The following is a 21,470-nucleotide window of genomic DNA, read 5'->3' on the forward strand; positions in this document are numbered from 1 at the left end:
AAAATTTTTTCACAGATAGCTGCAGACATGTCTAACTCCACACATGTGGCATTCTAATCTGGTGAATACAGCAAGGAGTAAGGGACAATTCATTTCTGAGTGGCAGTTTGACATATCAAAGCTGTCTTTTTTTTTTTTTTTTGAGACAGAGTCTTGCTCTGTTGCCAGGCACCAGGCTGGAGTGCAGTGGGGGCAATCTCGGCTCACTGCAATCTCCGCCTCCTGGGTTCAAGCAATTCTCCTGCCTCAGCCTCCCGAGTAGCTGGGACTACAGGCGCACGCCACCACACCCAGCTAATTTTTGTATTTTTTAGTAGAGATGGGGTTTCACCATGTTGGCCAGGATGGTCTCGATCATTTGACCTCATGATCCGCCGGCCTCAGCCTGCCAAAGTGCTGGGATTACACAAAGCTGTCTTTTAAAGAAAACTTCACCCAGCTCATATGATCTGACCTGTAATGTAGAGCTCTTTCTCTTTCTTTTTGCTTTTTTTCACCCTCCTCTCAAGGACTGATGTAAGTGTGCAAGTATTTTGATCATGTTCTCCCCGCCAACCTCCACCCCTAGCTTCCACGGCTTTGTTTCAGGCCCTGGGGGAGGAGCAGTTGTGAATGCAGTGTGACTCACTTGACTCCCACGCTGCTGATTCTGGTTCTGATTGGCTGTCACCTTGCTCTAGCCATATGGCTGAAGAGTAGTACTCTAGCCCGCATCCCTTGCTCCTGCTTTCCCCTACTGTTCCCTTCGGTTGTACACAACATTAGGAGCGGGTTCTGGGCTTTGTTTCTTGCTTCTAGTTTACTTTATTTAGGCAGTGAGTAGGAGAGCACACTGTATTTCCTAAGGATGGCTGTTGAGGAGAAAAAACACCTTTTCCTTTTGTGACTGGTATAGTAATTAGTTTCCTGTGCTGTTTTTGTTCAAAGTTTGTTTTTTGGCAGGTCAGGTTTATGTTGTATTATTTCGTCCTGATTTTTCTCCTTCCTCTGTTTTGATCTGTTTTGGGTTTTTCGTTGTTTTTGTTTTATAAGAGCTCTTGAGGTTTCTTTCTCTGGCTGCTGATGCTGCACGTTAGCTAGTTCATTAATATGCTTGATGTCTGATAGGGAGGAGGACTGAAAGCAACTCTAAATAATTATTTAATTTTTAAATGTCTAAATGTTCTGGCAGTCACCAAGCAATAAAATCTACATGAGATTCTCAACATTATCTGCAGCACCGCTGCTATTACTTTGCCTTCTCCTAAACTACAGCAGTTCAATTATTCTGCCTTTTATATTTGAGAAATAGAATTTTGAAGACTTGAAAGTTAATTTTTATAAGCATTTGATATTTTATTAATTTGCATTTTTATTATTTTGCAGATGGTTTCTGCAAAGACTTCAAACTCTGCATCATTTAAAAAAAATATTTACTCAGAGAGGCAGTGCTAGCAGAGTATAATGTATAACAGAATTTTTCCCCCAAAAAATTGGCCTTTACATAATATTTTAGTTGTCTGAAAAGAATCAATAATAAAATTTTTTTTAAAAAACCTCTCGCCCAGGCATAGTGGCTTACATCTATAATTCCAGCACTTTGGGAGGCTGGGGTGATCAGGAGTTTGAGACCAGCCTAGGCAACATGACGAAACCCCATCTCCACAAAAAATTAGCTGGGCGTGGTGGCACGCACTTGTAGTCCCAGCTACTGGGTAGGTTGAAGTGGGAGGATCACTTGAGCCTGGGACACGGATGTGGCAGTGAGCCAAGATCATGCTGCTCCACTTCAACCTGGGTGACAGAGCCAGACCCTGTTTCAAAAACACATAATAAAAATAGAAAAACCCAAAAATAAACAAACAAAAACAACTCTCAAGAAAACATTTTTTTTTACTTAAAGGTTTTAGAAATTTATTATGTAAATATTTTAATGTTCAAATATGTTAAATGAGTAATCCACAGATTTAGATTCTTTAGAGAATGTGGGAGGAAAAGTTGTTCAGAACCATAAGCAGGCATTTGAATATTAACCTGGCTTTGACGGTTTCACCTAATTATTTAAAGCTCTTTGTTCATTTGTTTTTCTTCATTCATAATCTATGTTAGAGAGAGCCAAGATCGTGCCACTGTAGTCCAGCCTGGGTGACAGAGCAAGACTCTGTCTCAAAAAAAAAAAAAAAAAAAAGAAAAAAGAAAATCACAGTCTATTTTTATCAGGAATAGCACACCTCTGCTAATGAACTAACTGGAAAGCATATGAAATAGGAGAGGAATGCTGCTTATACCTTCTTCCTGCCATTAGGGCAGGAGAGTCATAGCCCAAATATGGCCCCAAATAGTTATTATATACTTTATAAGCCATTTGCTGGTCTTTGGCCCCACTACTTTATACATCATGTAAAGAGAACAAGGACATTTACTCAGCAATATAGTTCTAAGTGCAGACCATAGCTGTGAACAAAATAAGCGCCTGCCCTCATGGGGTTTACATTCTGTTGAAATGTATTATAGTAATGAAGTTGTCCGGAAAGTGTTTCTCTTGGATTTGAGCAAGACCTAGAAAATGTGAAGAACTTTGACTTAAATTTTCACTCCATGCAGTTAAATCCCTACTCTGCCTAAACAAATGTGTGTACTTCCACAGATCCTGTCCCAGCACAGAAGTCCTGCTCATGAATTGCACATTTCAGTAACTTAGAACGTCTGTTGTTTATATGACATATTACTGGGATCAAGGTTTCTTTGTTTACACGTTTAATGTTTTCAACTGGGACAGATATATGATGTTTGCTTAATAAAAGTTACTATGGATAGTTTCTGTGTTATCATATGTAGAAAATACTAAGCTGGGCACAGTGGTGTGCGCTTGTAGTCCCAGCTGCTTGGGAGGCTGAAGTGAGAAGATTGCTTGATCCCAGGAGTTGCGGGGACTGGGGAAGGAGCAGTAGTGCACTATGCACTGCAAGGCTGTAGTGCATTATGACTATACCTATGAATAGCTACTGTACTCCAACCTAGGCAATATAGAGAGAACCTATCTCTAGAAATAAAACTAATAATAATGATCAACAATATGTCAATCACAGTTCTGAGTACTTTCCATAAAACAAGTCATTTGGTGCACATAAGAACCCCAAAGGTACTGTTAACCACCTCATTTTAAAGAACAAGACAGTGAGACCCAGGTAGGTTCATAAACTTACCTAACATCTTATAACTGTGAGTAGCAAAACTGAAATTGGAGTTGAAGTAGGATGACTCCAGAGCCCTGCTTTTTACTGCTACATTCTATACTGCCATCAGCATGCTGAGTTAATAATGGTCAGGAAATAGGAGCTCTGCTTTGTGATCTTGTTCAGGTTTTTTATTTGTGTGCCTCAGTTACCCTTTATATACAAAACATTTCTTATACCATCAGTTTCATATTAACAATAATGTATATTAATTGCTTTAAGCTTTTCATGTAGAATCTGTGTAAATTTAGATGTAATAAGTCTTAGATGAAGCTAGTTATACGAAAGATGTCAGAGACATATAATTGCTGCATATTTTCTATGTAGCTGATAGAGCAGTATTCTAATATATTTTATTTCTTTTTGTCTTCATTTGGTAGAAAAGAGTAGTTGAACAGCTACGGAAGAACCTGATAGTAAAGCAAGAACAACCGGACAAGTTCCAAATACAGCCATTGCCACAATCTGAAAACAAACTACAAACAGCACAGCAGCAACCACTACAGCAACTACAACAGCAGCAGCAGTACCACCACCACCACCCCCAGCAGTCAGCTGCAGCCTCTCCCAACCTGACTGCTTCACAGGTAAACGTGTGGATGGAATGTTGCAGGCTGCAGGTTGTAGACTGATTTGTTATTGGTCATGTAGAACCGAGTCCTATCTCAGACTATACTAAGCTCAACTAAAACTAAACAAAAGTTATTTTCGTTGCTTTTTTGTAGTATAACCCAGATAAGTATCACTTGAAATCATTGGCAGAAGGAAATAACAATACTAAGAAGCAAAAGTTAATGATCTCTCCCACCTGTCCGAAGAAGGGGAGCAAGGTAGTCAATAACAAAGAAAAATCACTTCTCTGCATTACAGCAGAATTAAAATCTTATTTTGAATTTTTGGAGGTATTTGTTTACACTTGTTCTAAAAGTTTGTGATTTGACCTCTTCCGGAATTGCTTTTCTGGAATTCTTAGCAAGTAGGCATAGAGCTATTCCAGGATCAGTGCGGGACCAGATAGAAAGAAGCATTCAGAAGGCTGTTATGGCTGGGCGCAGTGGCTCAGATCTGTAATCCCAACACTTTGGGAGGCCGAGGCAGGCAGATCACTTGAGGTCAGGAGTTTGAGACCAGCCTGGCCAACATGGCAAAATCTCATCTCTACTAAAAATACAAAAATACTAGGCAGGCATGGTGGCATGCACCTATAATCCCAGCTACTTGGCAGGCTGAGGCAGGAGAATCACTTGAACCCAGGAGACAGAGGCTGCAGTGGGCAGAGATCACACCACTGCACTCCAATCTAGGCAACAGAGCGAAATCAGTCTCCAAAAAAAAAAAAAAAAGAGTGCTATATGCACTATTCATAGAAACATTCATTTTTAAGCCGTTATTCATGAGAAAATGAATTTGTTCTAATACATTGATGGGAATCTGAAATGAAAGCTACAGGTCAAAACTAAAGAAGTGGGAGCTTAATAAAATTCTAACTTGGTGTAGTTGTGCAAATGTTTTTACTGAAAAGGGCATTTAAGCATATAATGTAAGAATAGTGAGGCAATCAAGACACATAAAAAGGACATATTTGGAAATGATATTCCAAATGATGCTTGGATCCTTGAAGGTCGCAGATCCCTTCATGACTCTGTTGAAAGCTCTAGATCCCTCTCCAGAAGAATATACATTCACACTTACTACACTCATTTTTGTACACTTCAAGGATTTTGGGATCCTCTGAAACCTAAGCATGGCTACCTCTTCAAACCAACACCAGGTCTCTGCTGTGTTTTTATATGTAGAGAAAAAAAGTATAGTTCACTTGGCCGTTCACTGTTTATGGACATTGAATTGGTTCATGTGCAACATTTTGCAAATAAAGAATGAATTTTTTGTGAGAACACTAAAGATAAGTTAACATTTAAGAGAGGTTATTGTAGCCGGGCGCGGTGGCTCACGCCTGTAATCCCAGCACTTTGGGAGGCTGAGGCAGGTGGATCACAAGGTCAAGAGATTGAGACCATCCTGGTCAACATGGTGAAACCCTGTCTCTACTAAAAATACAAAAATTAGCTGGGTGTGGTGGCGCACGCCTGTAGTCCCAGCTACTTGGGAGTCTGAGGCAGGAGAATCGCTTGAACCCAGGAGGTGGAGGTTGCGGTGAGCCGAGATCACGCCATTGCACTCCAGCCTGGGTAACAAGAGCGAAACTCCATCTCAAAAAAAAAAAAAAGAGAGGTTACTGTATACTGGCAGTCTCCTAAGTGCTTACATATATAATAGACATATTCCTTACTCTAATCCTAAGAGGAAGGTATTATTATTACCATCTCTGCTTTTTTTTTTTTTTTTTAAAGACTGAGCCTCACTCAGTCACCCAGGCTGGAGTGCAGTGGCATAAGCTTGGCTTGGCTCACTGCAATCTCTGCCTCCCAGGTTCAAGTGATTCTTCTTCCTCATTCTCCTGAGTAGCTGGGACTACAGGCACACACCACCATGCCTGGCTAAGTTTTGTATTTTTAGTAGAGACAGTGTTTCACCATATTGGCCAGGCTGGTCTCAAACTCCTGACCTTGTGATCCGCCGGCCTTCTCCTCCCAAAGTGCTGGGATTGCAGGTGTGAGCCACTGCACCTGGCTCACCATCCCTGTTTTTTAGAAGGGAAAACTAAGGCACAGAGAGTTTACATAATTTACCTCAGACCATGGAGGGTGGTATGTGGTGGAGCTAAGATTTGAACCTAGAGGTTTTGGCTGAAAGATATGTCCATTCAACTACTCTTCTATACTGCCATTCAATCCAAAAAAAAGCAATGCCAATACTGCATAAAACCAAAGAAGGAAAAAGAAAAATCCCTGTTATAAATCAGATCACTAGGACAACCTACATAATTTTTACCTTAATCACCACCCCAAGGCTATTTGGAAATTAGGCATTCAAAACTGACTTTAAAAATCCCCTTACCAGCACTTGTATTCGTTCTGAAAGAATGCTTAGAGGATAATTTTTGTTTAAGTTTTAATCAGGATTGGGTTAGGTTGTTCTCTTTCCAAAGTACAGTTTGATCAGAAAATGTTCACCTGGAAGGAGTGTGGTAGAATTCATTGTTTCCTGTTACACAGGAGTTTTCTGTCTTAACCCATGGAAACATTCTGTATAAGTAACATTTTATGTTATCAAAATCAAAGGAGACTGGGCACGGTGGCTCACACCTGTAATCCCAACACTGTGGGAGGACAAGGCTGGTGAATCACGAGGTCAGGAGTTTGAGACCAGTCTGGCCAGCATGGCAAAACTCCATCTCTACTAAAAATACAAAAATTAGGCTGGGCGCGGTGGCTCAAGCCTGTAATCCCAGCACTTTGGGAGGCAGAGGCGGGTGGATCACGAGGTCAAGAGATCGAGACCATCCTGGTCAACATGGTGAAACCCCGTCTCTACTAAAAATACAAAAAATTAGCTGGGCATGGTGGCGCGTGCCTGTAATCCCAGCTACTCAGGAGGCTGAGGCAGGAGAATTGCCTGAACCCAGGAGGCGGAGGTTGCGGTGAGCCAAGATCGTGCCATTGCACTCCAGCCTGGGTAACAAGAGCGAAACTCCATCTCAAAAAAAAAAAAAACAAAACAAAAATTATCCAGGCATGGTAACCTACATGTGTAATCCCAGCTCCACAGGAGTCTGTGGCATGAGAATCACTTGAACTTGGGTGACAGAAGTTGCAGTGAGTCAAGATCATGCCACTGCACTCCACGCTGGGCGACAGAGTGAGACTCCATCTCAAAAAAAAAAAAAAAAAAAAAAATCAAAGGAAGCAGGTCTAAAGTACTTGTAATAGCTTTTCCTTTCCCTGGTAGTCTGTGTTGCTTTGGGATGGTGGCTGGTGAGAGGTCTAGGGTTACCTCCAAAACAGTGTTGTGTAGCATCTAAGGGCGTCTCTCCATCCAGTAGCCTACCTGATATATTTAATTGATTTTGCCAACCTTTTTAAAATATTGTTTTATTTAATGCAGATGTTTAATGTTAAAAACCAAAAGGATCCTCTAAGCTTTTGGGTTTTGAGTTTACAGTAAATTACCAATATGATTTTTTTTTTTTTTTTTTTGAGACAGGATCTGGCTCTTTCTTCTAGGCTGGAGTGTAGTGGCACAATCTCAGTTCACTGAAACCCCTGCCTCGAGCCATCCTCCCACCTCAGCCTCCCAGATAGCTGGGACTACAGGCTCAGACCACCATGCCCAGCTAATTTTTGTATTTTTTGTAGAAACAGGGTTTCATCATGTTTCCCCATCTCAAACTCCTGAGTTCAATTGATTCACCTACCTTGGTCTCCCACAGTGTTGGGATTAAAGGTATGAGCCACTGTGCTTGGCAGTACCAATCTATTTACTGAACATACTCTATGTGCTCGATTCTGATATACAAAGAGCACTGGTCCCTGCCAAAAATCTGGTATATTGTAATTAGTAATTTTTATTTGTTCTATAAATATTTATGAAGTTCCTACTGTGTGCAAGCACTGTTTTAGGTAATGTGGAGGCTAAATGCACAAATTAGAGAGTTTGTTTTCAAGAATTAAAAAAATTTAAGATGTAGATGAAGTTTGAGGACACAGTAATTTTGACTAGAGGGATCAGAAAGTACTTTTCAAGGACGGTTGCATCCGAGCAGGGCCCTGACAGATGAATGGAATTTTAGTGATAGAGCAAAGGGGAAAGAGTTTCACAGGTGTGGAGAACACTATGAACAAAAGGATGGAGTCAAAAAGGTAAATACATGCCCTGGGAATCGCAAGTAGGCTGGTGTGGTTGGAATGTGGGATCCGTGAAACGATGGAGAGGAGATAAGGCCAACCCTCCAAAGCATGCCACAACTTCTGGGTTTCTTAACAGTCATAGGGAAGTGAGGGCAAGGACAAATGGGAGGTTACATATGGCATATATTAAATACACAGTTTCAGAAAGAATTAAATATTAAGTAGCAATCAGTAAGTTTTTTATTCTAAGTTGGGTGATTGGCATATACCAAGGCATAGAGGAAGCAATGAGGAATTCTTTTTGGAAGGAGGAATGGGGACAGTGCTTTACTTAGTTAACAGCAACTCATACTTGTATGTATATTTTTGAAAGTTTTCCAATCTACAGAAAAAGTGAAAGAATAGAACAGCTAAATACAGGTATACTCTCCAACCTATATTCACAGCCCTCTCATTTTTAATGGCATAATGCAAATGTAAAGAGAGCAGTTAATAAAACCAAATAGAAAAGAAACCTTTGTAAACAAAAAAGGGAGAGGGGTTCTTTTTGTGGTTGTTTGAATATACAACAGTGACTGCATACAAAATTAAACAAGCAAAATAATCTAAAATGGATGTGGAAGTTAGTTAGATTCCAGTGTAATAATCCCTTAAATTCTGATATGGATTTCATCTGTTTTGCATTATGTCTTTTCTTTGAGACAGAGTCTCACTGTATTACCTAGGCTGGAGTGCAATGGTGCAATTATAGCTCACCTCAGCCTTGACATCCCAGGCTTGGGTGATCCTCCCACCTCAGCCTCTCAAGTAGCTGGGACTATGGGTGTGTGTCACCATGCCCAGCTAATTTTTATATTCTTTGTAGGGGCGGGGTTTCACTGTATTGCCAACTGGTCTCAAACTCCTAGGCTTTAGTGATCCACCCACCTTGGCCTCCCAAAGTGCTGGGATTATAGGCATGACCTACTGTGTCCAGCCTGAGTCCATCTGTTCTAAATCAATACTTCATACTTGGCAGGTAAACAATAAGAGCAAATAAACAAGTAAAAAGGATTTTGCTGTTAGCACTGTTTGCTATGCCATGCATTTCTTCATTAACTTCTAGCTCATGCAATTTGGGTTTTGTCAAAGTAAAGAACCCCTTCATGAAACTGTGGAGAAACAGCTACCTTCTCCACAAGGTAATCATACTTAGCCACTGTTAACTAGCTAAAAACAAATCACAACTTTCATAAAAATAAATCTCTTGGCTGGATGTGGTGGCTTATGCGTGTAATCCCAACACTTTGGGAGGCCAAGGCGGGAGAATTACCTGAGGCCAGGAATTCTAGACCAGCCTGGGCAACATAGTGAGACCATGTCTCTACTAAAAATTAAAAAAAATTACAGGTGTGGTAGCGCCCACCTGTAGTCCTGGCTACTCAGGAGACTGAGGTGGGAGGATTACTTGAGCCCAGGAGGTCAAGACTGCAGTGAGCCGTGATTGCGTCACTGCTCTCTAGCCTGGGTGACAGAGCGAGACCTGTCTCAAAAATAAATAAATAATAATAATAATTTGTTGTTGGACACCTTTTTTCTCTATGTCACTTCTTTCTCCTTTTAGAACAGTTCAGACATTTTCATTAGACTTATTTCAAAGTTCTAAATTCCCTTTGTCATCTGAACTATAACACCCCAGAAGTTTGGTTTGTGTTCCCTAATATTAGGAAAAGAAAGGCCGGGCGCGGTGGCTCAAGCCTGTAATCCCAGCACTGTGGGAGGCCGAGGCGGGTGGATCACGAGGTCAAGAGATCGAGACCATCCTGGTCAACATGGTGAAACCCCATCTCTACTAAAAATACAAAAAATTAGCTGGGCATGGTGGCGCGTGCCTGTAATCCCAGCGACTCAGGAGGCTGGGGCAGGAGAATGGCCTGAACCCAGGAGGCGGAGGTTGTGGTGAGCCGAGATCGCGCCATTGCACTCCAGCCTGGGTAACAAGAGCGAAACTCCGTCTCAAAAAAAAAAAAAAAAAAAAAGGAAAAGAAGAAGCACCAGACTAGGGGTAAAGCTCTAAGCACTTCCTGTGTCTTGGTGTCAGTAAATGGTAAATACATTCTTCAAAAAGTTTTCACTGAAGCGTGCAGTACTGGGTCCTCTGCCTAACTATAAACAGTTATATAGATGCTGGAAATCGTGTAGTAAAATAAGCCATAACCATAGTTGTAAAAGAAAACTGCTAACCTAAGATGTGAACAAACTTACTAGGTTTCAGTGTTTTTAAAGTGTTTGGTTAATGATAAGTGTATAACTGAAGTGAGTTTGAGGCTTTAGTCAGTATTTTGTAGAATAATCAGTTTAGAGTTATTCAAAATATTGACGATTTACTTCAAACAAAAGTACATTGACTTCTTTTAAAGCAATTACAACATACGTCTTTAAAATCCATGTCAGTGAGTTCTTCTGACTAGAGCTTTACTCCCACAGTCCATGGTAGCACTGGATACAACGCCATCTGGTGTGACTGGATCACCACTTCAAAAGTTCTTTATGTTGACAGGTTTAAAATTGAAAACTGCCAGGCGCGGTGGCTCATGCCTGTAATCCTAGGACTTTGGGAGGCAGAGGTGGGTGGATCACCTGAGGTCAGGAATTAAAGACCAGCCTGGGCATCATGGTGAAACCCCATCTTTAAAAAAAAATTTAAAAAAAAAGAATAAAATTGAAAACTAAAGCTAATACACTGTGGTAGAAACATTTACTACAAATTGCTGGTAATACAGTCAGTCCTTGTTATTATACTGCTATTAACATAGCATTTCTAATGATAAACAGCATTTGGCTTTTACTTGGTTTTCATCACTGATAGAAGATAGTTGATCCACTCCACCCCAAAATAAATGTCAGTGTTCCCCCTTTCATTTCACATTTAAGAGGGCAGTGGCAAAGAGAATAAGCCACTCCTATGTTGTTGTCTTGGAGAAGAGGAAACAAAGATTTAGATGATGATCTTAAAAGATTAGACAACATGTGTATATGGCTTTCTTCATGTCGGTGAGGTTGTAGCAGTTAGGATAGAGATGATATGTACCTTTTCTACGTGTAAGACAGAAAAATTGAGATAAATAACTACCTAGAATAATACCCCAAAGTAGAAGATCATAGACACTGAAATAGAAATAAGGGAAGTTGTCCAGATGTGTTTCTGGGAGAATGGAGATACTTTTCACTGGTCCTGCGCAGTGATAGAACTTCCTGTGGTGTTGGAAATGCTATCTCCACTGTCCAGTTTGGTCACCATTAACCACATATGACTTTGGACATTTGAAGTGTGGCCAGTGTAACTGAGGAGGTGATTTTTTGTTTTGTTTTGTTGTAATTAATTTACTTTTCAATTTTTTTTTTTTTTGAGATGGAGTGGAGTCTGGCTCTAGCCCAGGCTGGAGTGCAGTAGTGTAATCTCTGCTCACTGCAACCTCTGCCTCCTGGGTTCAAGCGAGTCTTCTGCCTCAGCCTCCCAAGTAGCTGGAAATATGGGTGCCTACCACCATGCCCTACTAATTTTGTGTTTTTTGTTGTTGGTTTTTTTTTTTTTGAGACGAAGTCTCATTCTTCTTGCCCAGGCCAGAGTGCAATGGTGCAATCTAGGCTCACTGCAACCTCTGCCTCAGCCTCCTGAGTAGCTGGGATTGTAGGCGCCTGCCACCATGCCCGGCTACTTTTTGTATTTTTAGTAGAGAGAGGGTTTTGCCATGGTGGCCAGGCTGATCTCAAACTCCTGACCTGAGGTCATCTGCCCGCCACTGCCTCTCAGAGTGCTAGGATTACAGGCGTGAGCCACCGCGCCCAGCCAATTAATTTAAGTTTAAATAGCAACTTGTGGCTAGTAGCTGCCAAATCAGACAGTGCAAATATATAGTAAAGGTGGAGTAGTATCAAAATTCAGAACCAGTGAGCTTGACCAGATAAATTTTCATATTCCTGAAATATCTATCTCCAGATAGATGTGTAGGCCATGCAATGAATGTGTTTATATATATATTTTTTTTGTTTTTTAACTGATTCCTTTAATTATTCTAGTAAAAAATCTAGAAAAGTATAGCTTCAAAGCTGCAATAGCACTAAGGAGCATCAGTCAAGTCCTCTCACCTCGGTTCATCCTCTGATCTCCAAGGCTTTTGAAACTCAGATGTTTGTTTCCACCTTGTCATGTTTCATTGCATCTTTGATCACTTCTGCAGCAGTTCTCCAGAGAAAAGATTATAGGTAGTAACTCATAATATCCCTTTGGTATCAAAACTGGTATTTACTATATACTAGTTGGTTAATATGTTTCATTATCTGGAGAGCTTGGGATTCATTGCCTCTGAGGTAGCTGCCACTGAGGCAACATGCTAATCCTCCTGTGAGTTTCCCTTCCTTCTCTCCAGGGTGACGCTACTAAAAAAAAAAAAAAAAAAAAAGAAAGAAAAAAAAAAAAAAGTCACTGTCTTTTTACCCAGGAAACAGATATCCAGAATTATATGGTGGCTTTCTTCATAATAGTGAGATTGTAGCAGTTAGGATACAGATGATACGTACCTCATTGATTTGCAACAAATACAAAGTTTAAATTAATTGAGAGCAAGCAAAGAATTTAAAAAACTAAAACAAATAAGTACACTCACATTCTGTATCTGTACACCTACCCCATTCATTGTTGAAAACCCTGTGCCTGAATTAGTCTGCAGTTGCTACTATGAACTTACCCATGTACAAGTGACACCAATATGAGAATTCTTGAAAACTAGAGATTGCCTTTCCCTGTAGTAAGGAGTGTGCTCTATGTACACAAAAGAAATGTTGTTCTACAGAGAAACTTGATTATGGGAATTATTGTTTTGTTTACTTTTAAGGTTTAGCAGCATATTGTTTAGTGGGATTTAGTTTATTATTTAGTTTAGATTTAGTGTCCTAATACCTGTTTTCCCTGTCTCCTAGAAGACTGTAACTACAGCTTCTATGATTACCACAAAGACACTACCTCTCGTCTTGAAAGCAGCAACTGCGACCATGCCTGCCTCTGTGGTGGGCCAGAGACCTACCATTGCTATGGTGACCGCCATCAACAGTCAGAAGGCTGTGCTCAGCACTGATGTGCAGAACACGCCAGTCAACCTCCAGACGTCTAGTAAGGTCACTGGGCCTGGGGCAGAGGCTGTCCAAATTGTGGCAAAAAACACAGTCACTCTGGTAAGCCAGCAGCTGCTCCTCATGTGTGATCACAAGAGAAGGTTAGGATATGCATTTGTATAGTAAATCCTTCTTAGGCTCCTGCTGGATTTCTCAGTTTCCGTCATTCTTCTAGCATACTAAATTCCCCTTTGGGGCTGAGAAGGCAATATGACATTTCTGATATCTGCTCAAATCACTATAGAAGTGTCCTGACGCCAAGGAACAAACTCAGTGCATTATCTGAGGTCAAAGTATGACTTGTTTTTAGGGGGAAGGTCTCCTTCACAGAGGTATACACACTGTTTAATTTATCTCTCCCTCTGCCTTCACCCTGTCTACAGTGTTTTCCTGTGAAACTTGAGTGCTTAAACTCTCTTGTGCTGTATTACTGCCTTGGTGAAAACTCTCTGATAATTCTTTTAGTTTAATATCCCTTTAAATTGACTGTACCTAGAAAGTACTGGAGTTAGTTGGGGCACTTTTAAAATATTTAAGAAACTCACAAATTAACAGTGTCAGTGTCCAGTCTTGTCAGGGAAAAAAAAATCCCTTTAAGGAGGAAGTACCTGAACAAGAATTTTCACGAGAGTTCTAGGATCAAGCCATTTAGAAAACTGATATTCTCAGAAGCTTGGGAGAAATAGATCTAAACTTTGATATAAAATTTCCTTAAAATGGCACCTAAGAGCTCTTGATGGCTTTTGAATGATACCAGTGGTGAGTGAAACTAGAGAGCAACAAAGTGAAGCTTCACCACTTACCCTGGAATCCTTAGAGAAGCAACCAGATCATTCAGGCAGATAACTGAGAGTTGGAAAATTTTCTATTCACTGTTAGATAAAGTTCTATCAGGAAAAAGCCTATTTGGCTAAGTAGAAAGTTTGATTTTACTTTGGATCCAGTCTTGACTTTTAAAATATGTAAATGCAAAAGTTCCTGAGTGTCAAAGGAAATTGTCTAAGATTTACTGAGCCTGCTATGTTCTACATTAGATGTGGGAGGAAACAGAAGTGTGGTTGGTTCACTTTGTAGGGTAAAGCACGCAGGTGGGAAAGTGAAAAAGTTTCCTAATGCAGTGTTAATTCAGATGATTAACTTACGATGAAAGCTTGTAGAAAATATTGTCTGATCCAAAGAAGAGTGATGCTAAAAATACTAGCTTTGAGTTTGAAGAGCGATTGTTTTCTCTGGCTTATTTATCTTCCTCATTTTTTAGCAGGTTCAGGCAACACCTCCTCAGCCCATCAAAGTACCACAGTTTATCCCCCCTCCTAGACTCACTCCACGTCCAAACTTTCTTCCACAGGTGAGTAAAACAATGACAAGCCCAGTGATAGGTTAGATGGGACAAAAATCCTCATGGGCTCTTCCTAAGTATCCTGTAATGGGGCTTGTCAGCCCAGCTGTCTATCCCACTTAGCTAAAAATTCTGACTGTTGATTTCTGTACCATGAAGAAGCTTATTTTGTCATCATTGTTTATTAGCAGTGACCAAAGGCAGTAGTAAGGGAAAGTAAAGGAAAAGGAACATTTTCTAAATTTAAAGTAATTAAAACCATTATAAACCTTAAACTTACTAGAAGAATTTAGCCAAAGTCTGCCTGGCAGTGGGGAAAGAAAGCAATTAACACTTCTTATTTCTTTCCTGCATGCCAAAAAGAGTAGGGAAGGAAACAACAGCTAAACCAACTAGTAGAAACCATTCAGTTCTAACCTGGAAAGTGACGGTTTTGAGCATCATGCTTAAAGGCAATGTCTTGCTTCTAAAGGCTTAGGTTAGGGTCTGTACAGGGGACTTTCTCCCTAGGCCTGAGCAGCTCTGTATGACCATATTCTCCTAAGAGTGTTCTTCCAGCAATTAGGCTTTCACCATTCTCTAGGCAAAATGTCAAGATTTCCCCCTTCTGGACCTCGAGGAGTGTTGACTTGCTTGGTAGAAAGTCTGAGATTTCGCCGGGCGCGGTGGCTCAAGCCTGTAATCCCAGCACTTTGGGAGGCCGAGGCGGGTGGATCACGAGGTCAAGAGATCGAGACCATCCTGGTCAACATGGTGAAACCCCGTCTCTACTAAAAATACAAAAAATTAGCTGGGCATGGTGGTGCGTGCCTGTAATCCCAGCTACTCAGGAGGCTGAGGCAGGAGAATTGCCTGAAACCAGGAGGCGGAGGTTGCAGTGAGCGGAGATCGCGCCATTGCACTCCAGCCTGGGTAACAAGAGTGAAACTCTGTCTCAAAAAAAAAAAAAAAAAAGAAAGTCTGAGATTTCCTATCTGAGGCCCTAGTTTTCAGACAAAGAGAAAAGAAGGATTTTTGTGGTCAGCAGTGTTAATGATTTCCAAATAGCCTCTGGAGAGAGGATGGGCACTGCTAATATGAGATAAGATAATTTCAGTTATATATCAGATAAATCCTTAATAAATACCTTGGGTAGCAAACATTGTCCTAAGCACTGTGGATATTGCCAGTTTTCAAGACAGACAGTTCTCTGCCCTCAGAGTGCTTCAGGCACATGCACAGCCAATTACTGTGCCCAATATGGGAAGTAGAGGGCAGTCTGAGAGCCCATGAGAGAGATATCTGCCTATTATTTCTTTTTCCTTTTCTTTTTTTTTTTTTTTTTTTTTTTTGAGATGGAGTCTTAACTCCTGTTGCGCAGGCTGGAGTGCAGTGGCGTGATCTTGGCTCACTGCAACCTCCACTTCCCGGGTTCAAGTGATTCTTTCCTCAGTCTCCTGAGGAGCTGGGATTACAGGTGTGCACCACCATGCCTGGCTAATTTCTGTATTTTTAGCAGAAATGGGGTTTCGCCATGTTGGCCAGGCTGTTCTCGAACCCCTGACCTCAGGTGATCCACCCGCCTTGGCCTCCCAAAGTGCTAGGATTATAGGTGTAAGCTACCGCACCTGGCCTAATTGCCTATTTTTAAGAGTATTAGAGAAGGTTTCTTCAAGCTTTCTTTGATGAGTTGACATTCAGTATGACCTAAAATCCTAGTTGAGTTAGCCTGCTAAAACTTTGGAAGAAGAATAAAAATGTCCTAGACAGGCTGAGTGCGGTGGCTCACACCTGTTATCCCAGCATTTTGGGAGGCCAAGGCAGGTGGATCATGAGGTCAGGAGTTTGAGACCAGCCTGGGCAACATGGTGAAACCCCATCTCTACTAAAAATAGAAAAATTAGCTGGGCCATGGTGGTATGTCCCTGTAATCCCAGTTACTTGGGGGGCTGTGGCAGAAGAATCGCTTGAACCCAGCAAGGGGCAGAAGTTGCAGTGAGCCGAGATTGTGCCACTGCACTCCAGCCTGGGTGACAGAGCGAGATTCCGTGTGAAAAAAAAAAAAAATGTTCCAGGCAGAGGATGGAACATATATGTAGGTCCAGGATAGATAGATGCATTAAGTTTAAAGAACCAAAGGAGGTTTGCTATGCACAGAGGGCCATGTGACTCATGCAGGCTAGAGCTAGTTAGAGTCGAGGCTAGAGAAGTCCACTAGGGCCAGAGCTGATGGAACCTTGTAGGCTATGTAGGAATCTGGATCTTATCCTAGGAGCAGCAGACATTCATTAAGGCATTTTCAAGCAAGTACTTGATGTGGTCAGATTTATGGTTTAGAAAATTCCCTCTTGCCTCTATGCAGAGAATAAATTGGGGATGATCAAGACTGTGGGCAGCAAGAAGAGTTAGGACATAGTCAATAATGATAATAACCAATGTTTAGAGAATCTTGCTATGTGCTAGGTACTATGCTAGGTGCTTTACATGGGGTGTCTATTTTAATTGTTACAACAACCCTGTGCAAATAGGTATTACTCTTTTTAAGGTAAGGAATCTAAGGTTTAGTCCATGTTTTTCAAACAGTGGATCATGGCTCATTTGTTATGAAAGCAATTTAGTGGATTGTAACCAGGGTGTTTAAATAAAATGAAAAGAATAGAGTAGGAAGTATTAAGAGTACATAGGACATACTGTGTTCCCCCATTTCAGGAAGTTTTTGTTTTTAGAAATATATGTCTATAGGTGCATACTAATTACAGAGTCAAATATATTTCTTACTGTTAGTTAGTGGCACCCACCACAGGGTCATTTTAAGTTCAGCCAAACATTCATACCGACAAGACTTTCATGGGCCACACTTGGCACCAGTCTACTTGGAATGATATAGGACAGAAACCACAGCTTGTCAGCAAGATAGCACCAGACATTTGTCTTCAATGTGAGTCCATACAGTTGTCCCTACAGCTGTCCAAGGATAGCTCAGGTGTAAGGAAATAAGCTCCTTCTTTAGGATGGTGGGAAAGCCAACTTGGCATAGAAGCCTCATACCCACAAGACCCAGTATATTGTGTCAACTACATAGGCATAGCTTTCAAGGTCCCCACAATGGATGTGCTCAGGTTATGAGAGACACCCCACTTAAGGAAGCCAAATCATAATGTCCCCTCAAGCCCATTCAGATTTGATTTAGCAGTAAGGGATTTTTTTTTGAGACGAGTCTCACTCTATCACCCAGTCTGGAGTGCAGTGGCGCTATCTCAGCTCACTGCAACCTCCTCCTCCTGGGTTCAAGCTAACCTCCTGTCTCAGCCTCTCAAGTAGCTGCCTGGCTAATTTTTGTATTTTTAGTAGAGACAGGATTTCACTGTGTTAGCCAGACTGGTCTCAAACTCCTGGCCTCAAGTGATCCACCAGCCTCAGCTTCCCAAAATGTTGGGATTACAGGCGTGAGCCACTGTGTCTAGCCAGTGAGGGGTCATTTTTATCATAAGCAGTGTTTCCTGGTAATATGGTTGACATTCTTACCCTTAGACTAGGTTTCCAGGAGAGCAGAGCTAAAGAGTTAATTGAAGGTCAAACCTCATGCATAAGGGGAAAGGGTTTTGCCCACAGGGTCATAGTTTTAAAAGTTTGAAAAATACTGGCTTATGGCCAGACGCAGTGGCTCACACCTGTAATCCCAGCACTTTGGGAGGCCAAGGCAGGCGGATGATGAGGTAGGCAGATGACGAGGTCAGGAGATCGAGACCATCCTGGCCGACATGGTGAAACCCTGTCTCTACTAAAAATACAAAAATTAGCTGGGCATGGTGGTGCACACCTGTGGTCCTAGGTACTTGGGAGGCTGAGGCAGGAGAATCACTTGAACCCAAGACACGGAGGTTGCAGTGAGCCAAGATTGCACCACTGCACTCCAGCCTGGTGACAGAGGGAGACTCCGTCTCAAATAAATAAATAAATAAATAAACAAACAAAGATCAGGTATGTTGCCTGAGGTTACACAGCTAGTGAGTGGTAGAACCAGGATTTGAACCCAGGCAAGGCTGACCTCATGTTTTTAGCTGCAACTTTTTAATCATTGTTTTTAGTAAGCCAAACATAAGCTAGGAGAGTGGATAGTGAAGATGGAAAGAAATAAGACAGATTTGAGAAGTATTTAGAGAGTAGAGGATACAATAGGAATCAAGAATGATTCTGAAGTTTACCAAGAAAAGGGAATTTACTGAGGCAATTATAGGAAGAAGAGAGGATTGGAAGAAGAAATTAATGAGTCTTAGACATGTATTCAAGTTGAATATAATTCTGAAGTTCAAGAAATGTTTCAGATTCTGAGATAAAAGTGTGAAAATCTTCAGTACATAGATGGTAATTGAAGCCATGAGATGGGTGAGAGCTCCTAGGAATAATGAGAACATTGGGAAGAAAAGGGGTTCCCCGAAAAGAAAAATCCTAAGAAATAACTCACATTTAGGATGAGGCCAAGGAAGAGTAAGACCACAAAAGAGACTGAGAGGAGTGGCCAAGAACAGGGAGTTAGAGGGCCGGAAATAGGGGTAAGCTGAAGCTGTGGATATGAAGAAATTTCAAATGTGAGTTAAGGCCATTGGCAATGTTACTACTATAACCGTGTACAAGTTCTGGGTGGGACCAGTCTCTGGATTAGACCATTGACCTCGGCCAGAAGAGGTGGCATGGTGTAGAAGACAGAGCTCAGGATTTAGAATCAAAAGCTGTATTCTAGGGCGAGGTTTGGACCTCAAGAGCTGATGAGTCTTGTATAAAGTTAAATGCCTTGAGATCTATAGAATTAATATACCAAAATGAACATTAATAAGTATATTAAATACCATTTCATACATAGAGTGTGGAAGTTATACTTTTATAGGACTTGAGCAGCTTAAATAATACAATTATTATTCTCTCTTTCTCCTATAGGTTCGACCCAAGCCTGTGGCCCAGAATAACATTCCTATTGCCCCAGCACCACCTCCCATGCTCGCAGCTCCTCAGCTTATCCAGAGGCCCGTCATGCTGACCAAGTTCACCCCCACAACCCTTCCCACATCCCAGAATTCCATCCACCCCGTCCGTGTCGTCAATGGGCAGACTGCAACCATAGCCAAAACGTTTCCCATGGCCCAGCTCACCAGCATTGTGATAGCTACTCCAGGGACCAGACTCGCTGGACCTCAAACTGTACAGCTTAGCAAGCCAAGTCTTGAAAAACAGGTACAGGCAGAGTATGTACCTGCTCTGGGCAGTAGCCTTGCCATTGAGGCATATGGCTGCTGGGCTGTCTCTAAATACATTTTCTCAAGGGCTCTTCATTTCACCACCATTATCAGTACCGTGCCGCTTATCGTGTGATAATTCATCCACGTGCAGAAGGGTCATTTTTACTGAAGAAAGTTGGGTTGCTTTTCCCACCATCCCCTCGTAGATAGGCTCAGATTCCTGTGTGAGTGAGCTCCCCCTGCTGGTTTTGCTGTGGAAATTCACAGACAGTCTCTGCTGCCCTCAGTCAGGAAGCACAGATGTGGTAGTAAACAGAAAACGCCATGTTAGTTTCGGCCCAATAAGAATCCAGATGAAGATATGACTGTGAAAGTCAGGAAGAGTAAACAAAACAGGGAAAGGGATTTCATTTCAAAGACTTTTCTTTGATTGTTACAGATAATGGGGAGCGAAACAACAAAAATTAAAATTTCCAAAAAGCATTCTTTAACTTTAGAAGATGCAGACATTTTAGCTCAAATACTGAAACATTTCATTTATATTTCCTGAAGTCAGATTTTATCTTTAAAAACGAGGCTGGAGACATACAAGTAACCTGCAAAAACACTTGAAGTTTCTGTAGCAGAAGGATCTCTGAAAACAGCAAAAAGGATAGGCAGTCACTGTATCCTATTTGAAAAAATGACTAGTGATGAGAAAGAAGAATTTGGCAAACAAAGGCATTCTCTCTCAAGAAAGTTGCTTTAAAAAGTCATCAACCTATTTTTAATTGTTCAGGCTTGACTTCTCATTTTTCCGAAAATAGTCTGTGGTGATCCTGAATCTTATGCTTCTGGATGGCAAACCATAATTCAGGGAGGCTATTCAGATGATGGGGAATGAAAGAGCTGCCTTCTGCCTTAGTCTCCTTGAGCAGAGGAACCTATGCACAGAGCACTAGGCCTTTAAATCCAGGCAGCTCACAAATACAGCAGACCTTGCACTCAAGAAGCCCTCAGGTATCAAAATCTGTGCTTAGGAAATGCAAGAACTCATCTCTATTCCCGGGGAACTATTCAAACCCCAGCAAGTGCTTTGAGAAACATTCAGAAATGAATTATTATTATTATTATTATTACTATTATTTCGAGATGGAGTCTCGCTCTTGTTGCCAGGCTAGAGTGCAATGGCTCAATCTCCGCTCACCACAACTTCCACCTCCTGGGTTCAGTCGATTCTCCTGCCTCAGCCTCCTGAGTAGCTGGGATTACAGGCATGTGCCCCTACACCTAGCTAATTTTGTATTTTTAGTAGAGATGGGATTTCTCCGTGTTGGTCAAGCTGGTCTCGAACTCCCTACCTAAGGTGATCTGCCTGCCTTGGCCTCCCAAAATGCTGGGATTATAGCCATGAGCCACCATGCCTGGCCCAGAAATAAATTATTTACATTATTTTAAAACAGAAAATTTCAAACTCATTAACAGTGGAACTTTGGTATTAAAACTACTGAGAGTCAGGCCAGGCACGGTGGCTCAAGCCTGTAATCCCAGCACTTTGGGAGGCCGAGGCGGGTGGATCACGAGGTCAAGAGATCGAGACCATCCTGGTCAACATGGTGAAACCCCGTCTCTACTAAATATACAAAAAATTAGCTGGGCATGGTGGTGCGTGCCTGTAATCCCAGCTACTCAGGAGGCTGAGGCAGGAGAATTGCCTGAACCCAGGAGGCGGAGGTTGCGGTGAGCCGAGATCGCGCCATTGCACTCCAGCCTGGGTAACGTGAGTGAAACTCCGTCTCAAAAAAAAAAAAAACAAAAACAAACA

At 41.5% G+C, this 21,470-nt stretch overlaps 1 protein-coding gene and 1 long non-coding RNA gene across 26 annotated transcripts in view; both read left to right on the top strand.

The window, feature by feature from the left end:
- PHF21A (PHD finger protein 21A) overlaps positions 1-21,470 on the top strand; it is a 198,697-nt gene that overhangs the window by 142,353 nt on the left and 34,874 nt on the right. For 19 of the 25 annotated variants that reach the window (XR_004270355.1, XM_032283501.1, XM_032283482.1 and 16 more), the window contains 4 exons: positions 3,596-3,802; positions 12,923-13,174; positions 14,373-14,462; positions 19,368-19,661. Coding sequence is in view for 24 of the 25 variants with exons in the window: in XM_032283501.1 (XP_032139392.1) it covers positions 3,596-3,802; positions 12,923-13,174; positions 14,373-14,462; positions 19,368-19,661 (843 nt within the window). In the remaining variant the exon portion in view is untranslated. The remainder of the gene's footprint in view (positions 1-3,595; positions 3,803-12,922; positions 13,175-14,372; positions 14,463-19,367; positions 19,662-21,470) is intronic. The other 6 variants (XM_032283503.1, XM_032283496.1, XM_032283498.1 and 3 more) reach the window with 3 other exon arrangements.
- Positions 4,549-5,558, top strand: LOC116555066. Its single transcript, XR_004270356.1, has 2 exons — positions 4,549-5,139; positions 5,448-5,558. It is a non-coding gene; the product is annotated as an uncharacterized LOC116555066 (long non-coding RNA).

The sequence above is a fragment of the Sapajus apella genome, unplaced genomic scaffold (assembly GCF_009761245.1).
Source record: "Sapajus apella isolate SASKATOON/1434 unplaced genomic scaffold, GSC_monkey_1.0 scaffold14, whole genome shotgun sequence".
NCBI lineage: Eukaryota > Metazoa > Chordata > Mammalia > Primates > Cebidae > Sapajus > Sapajus apella.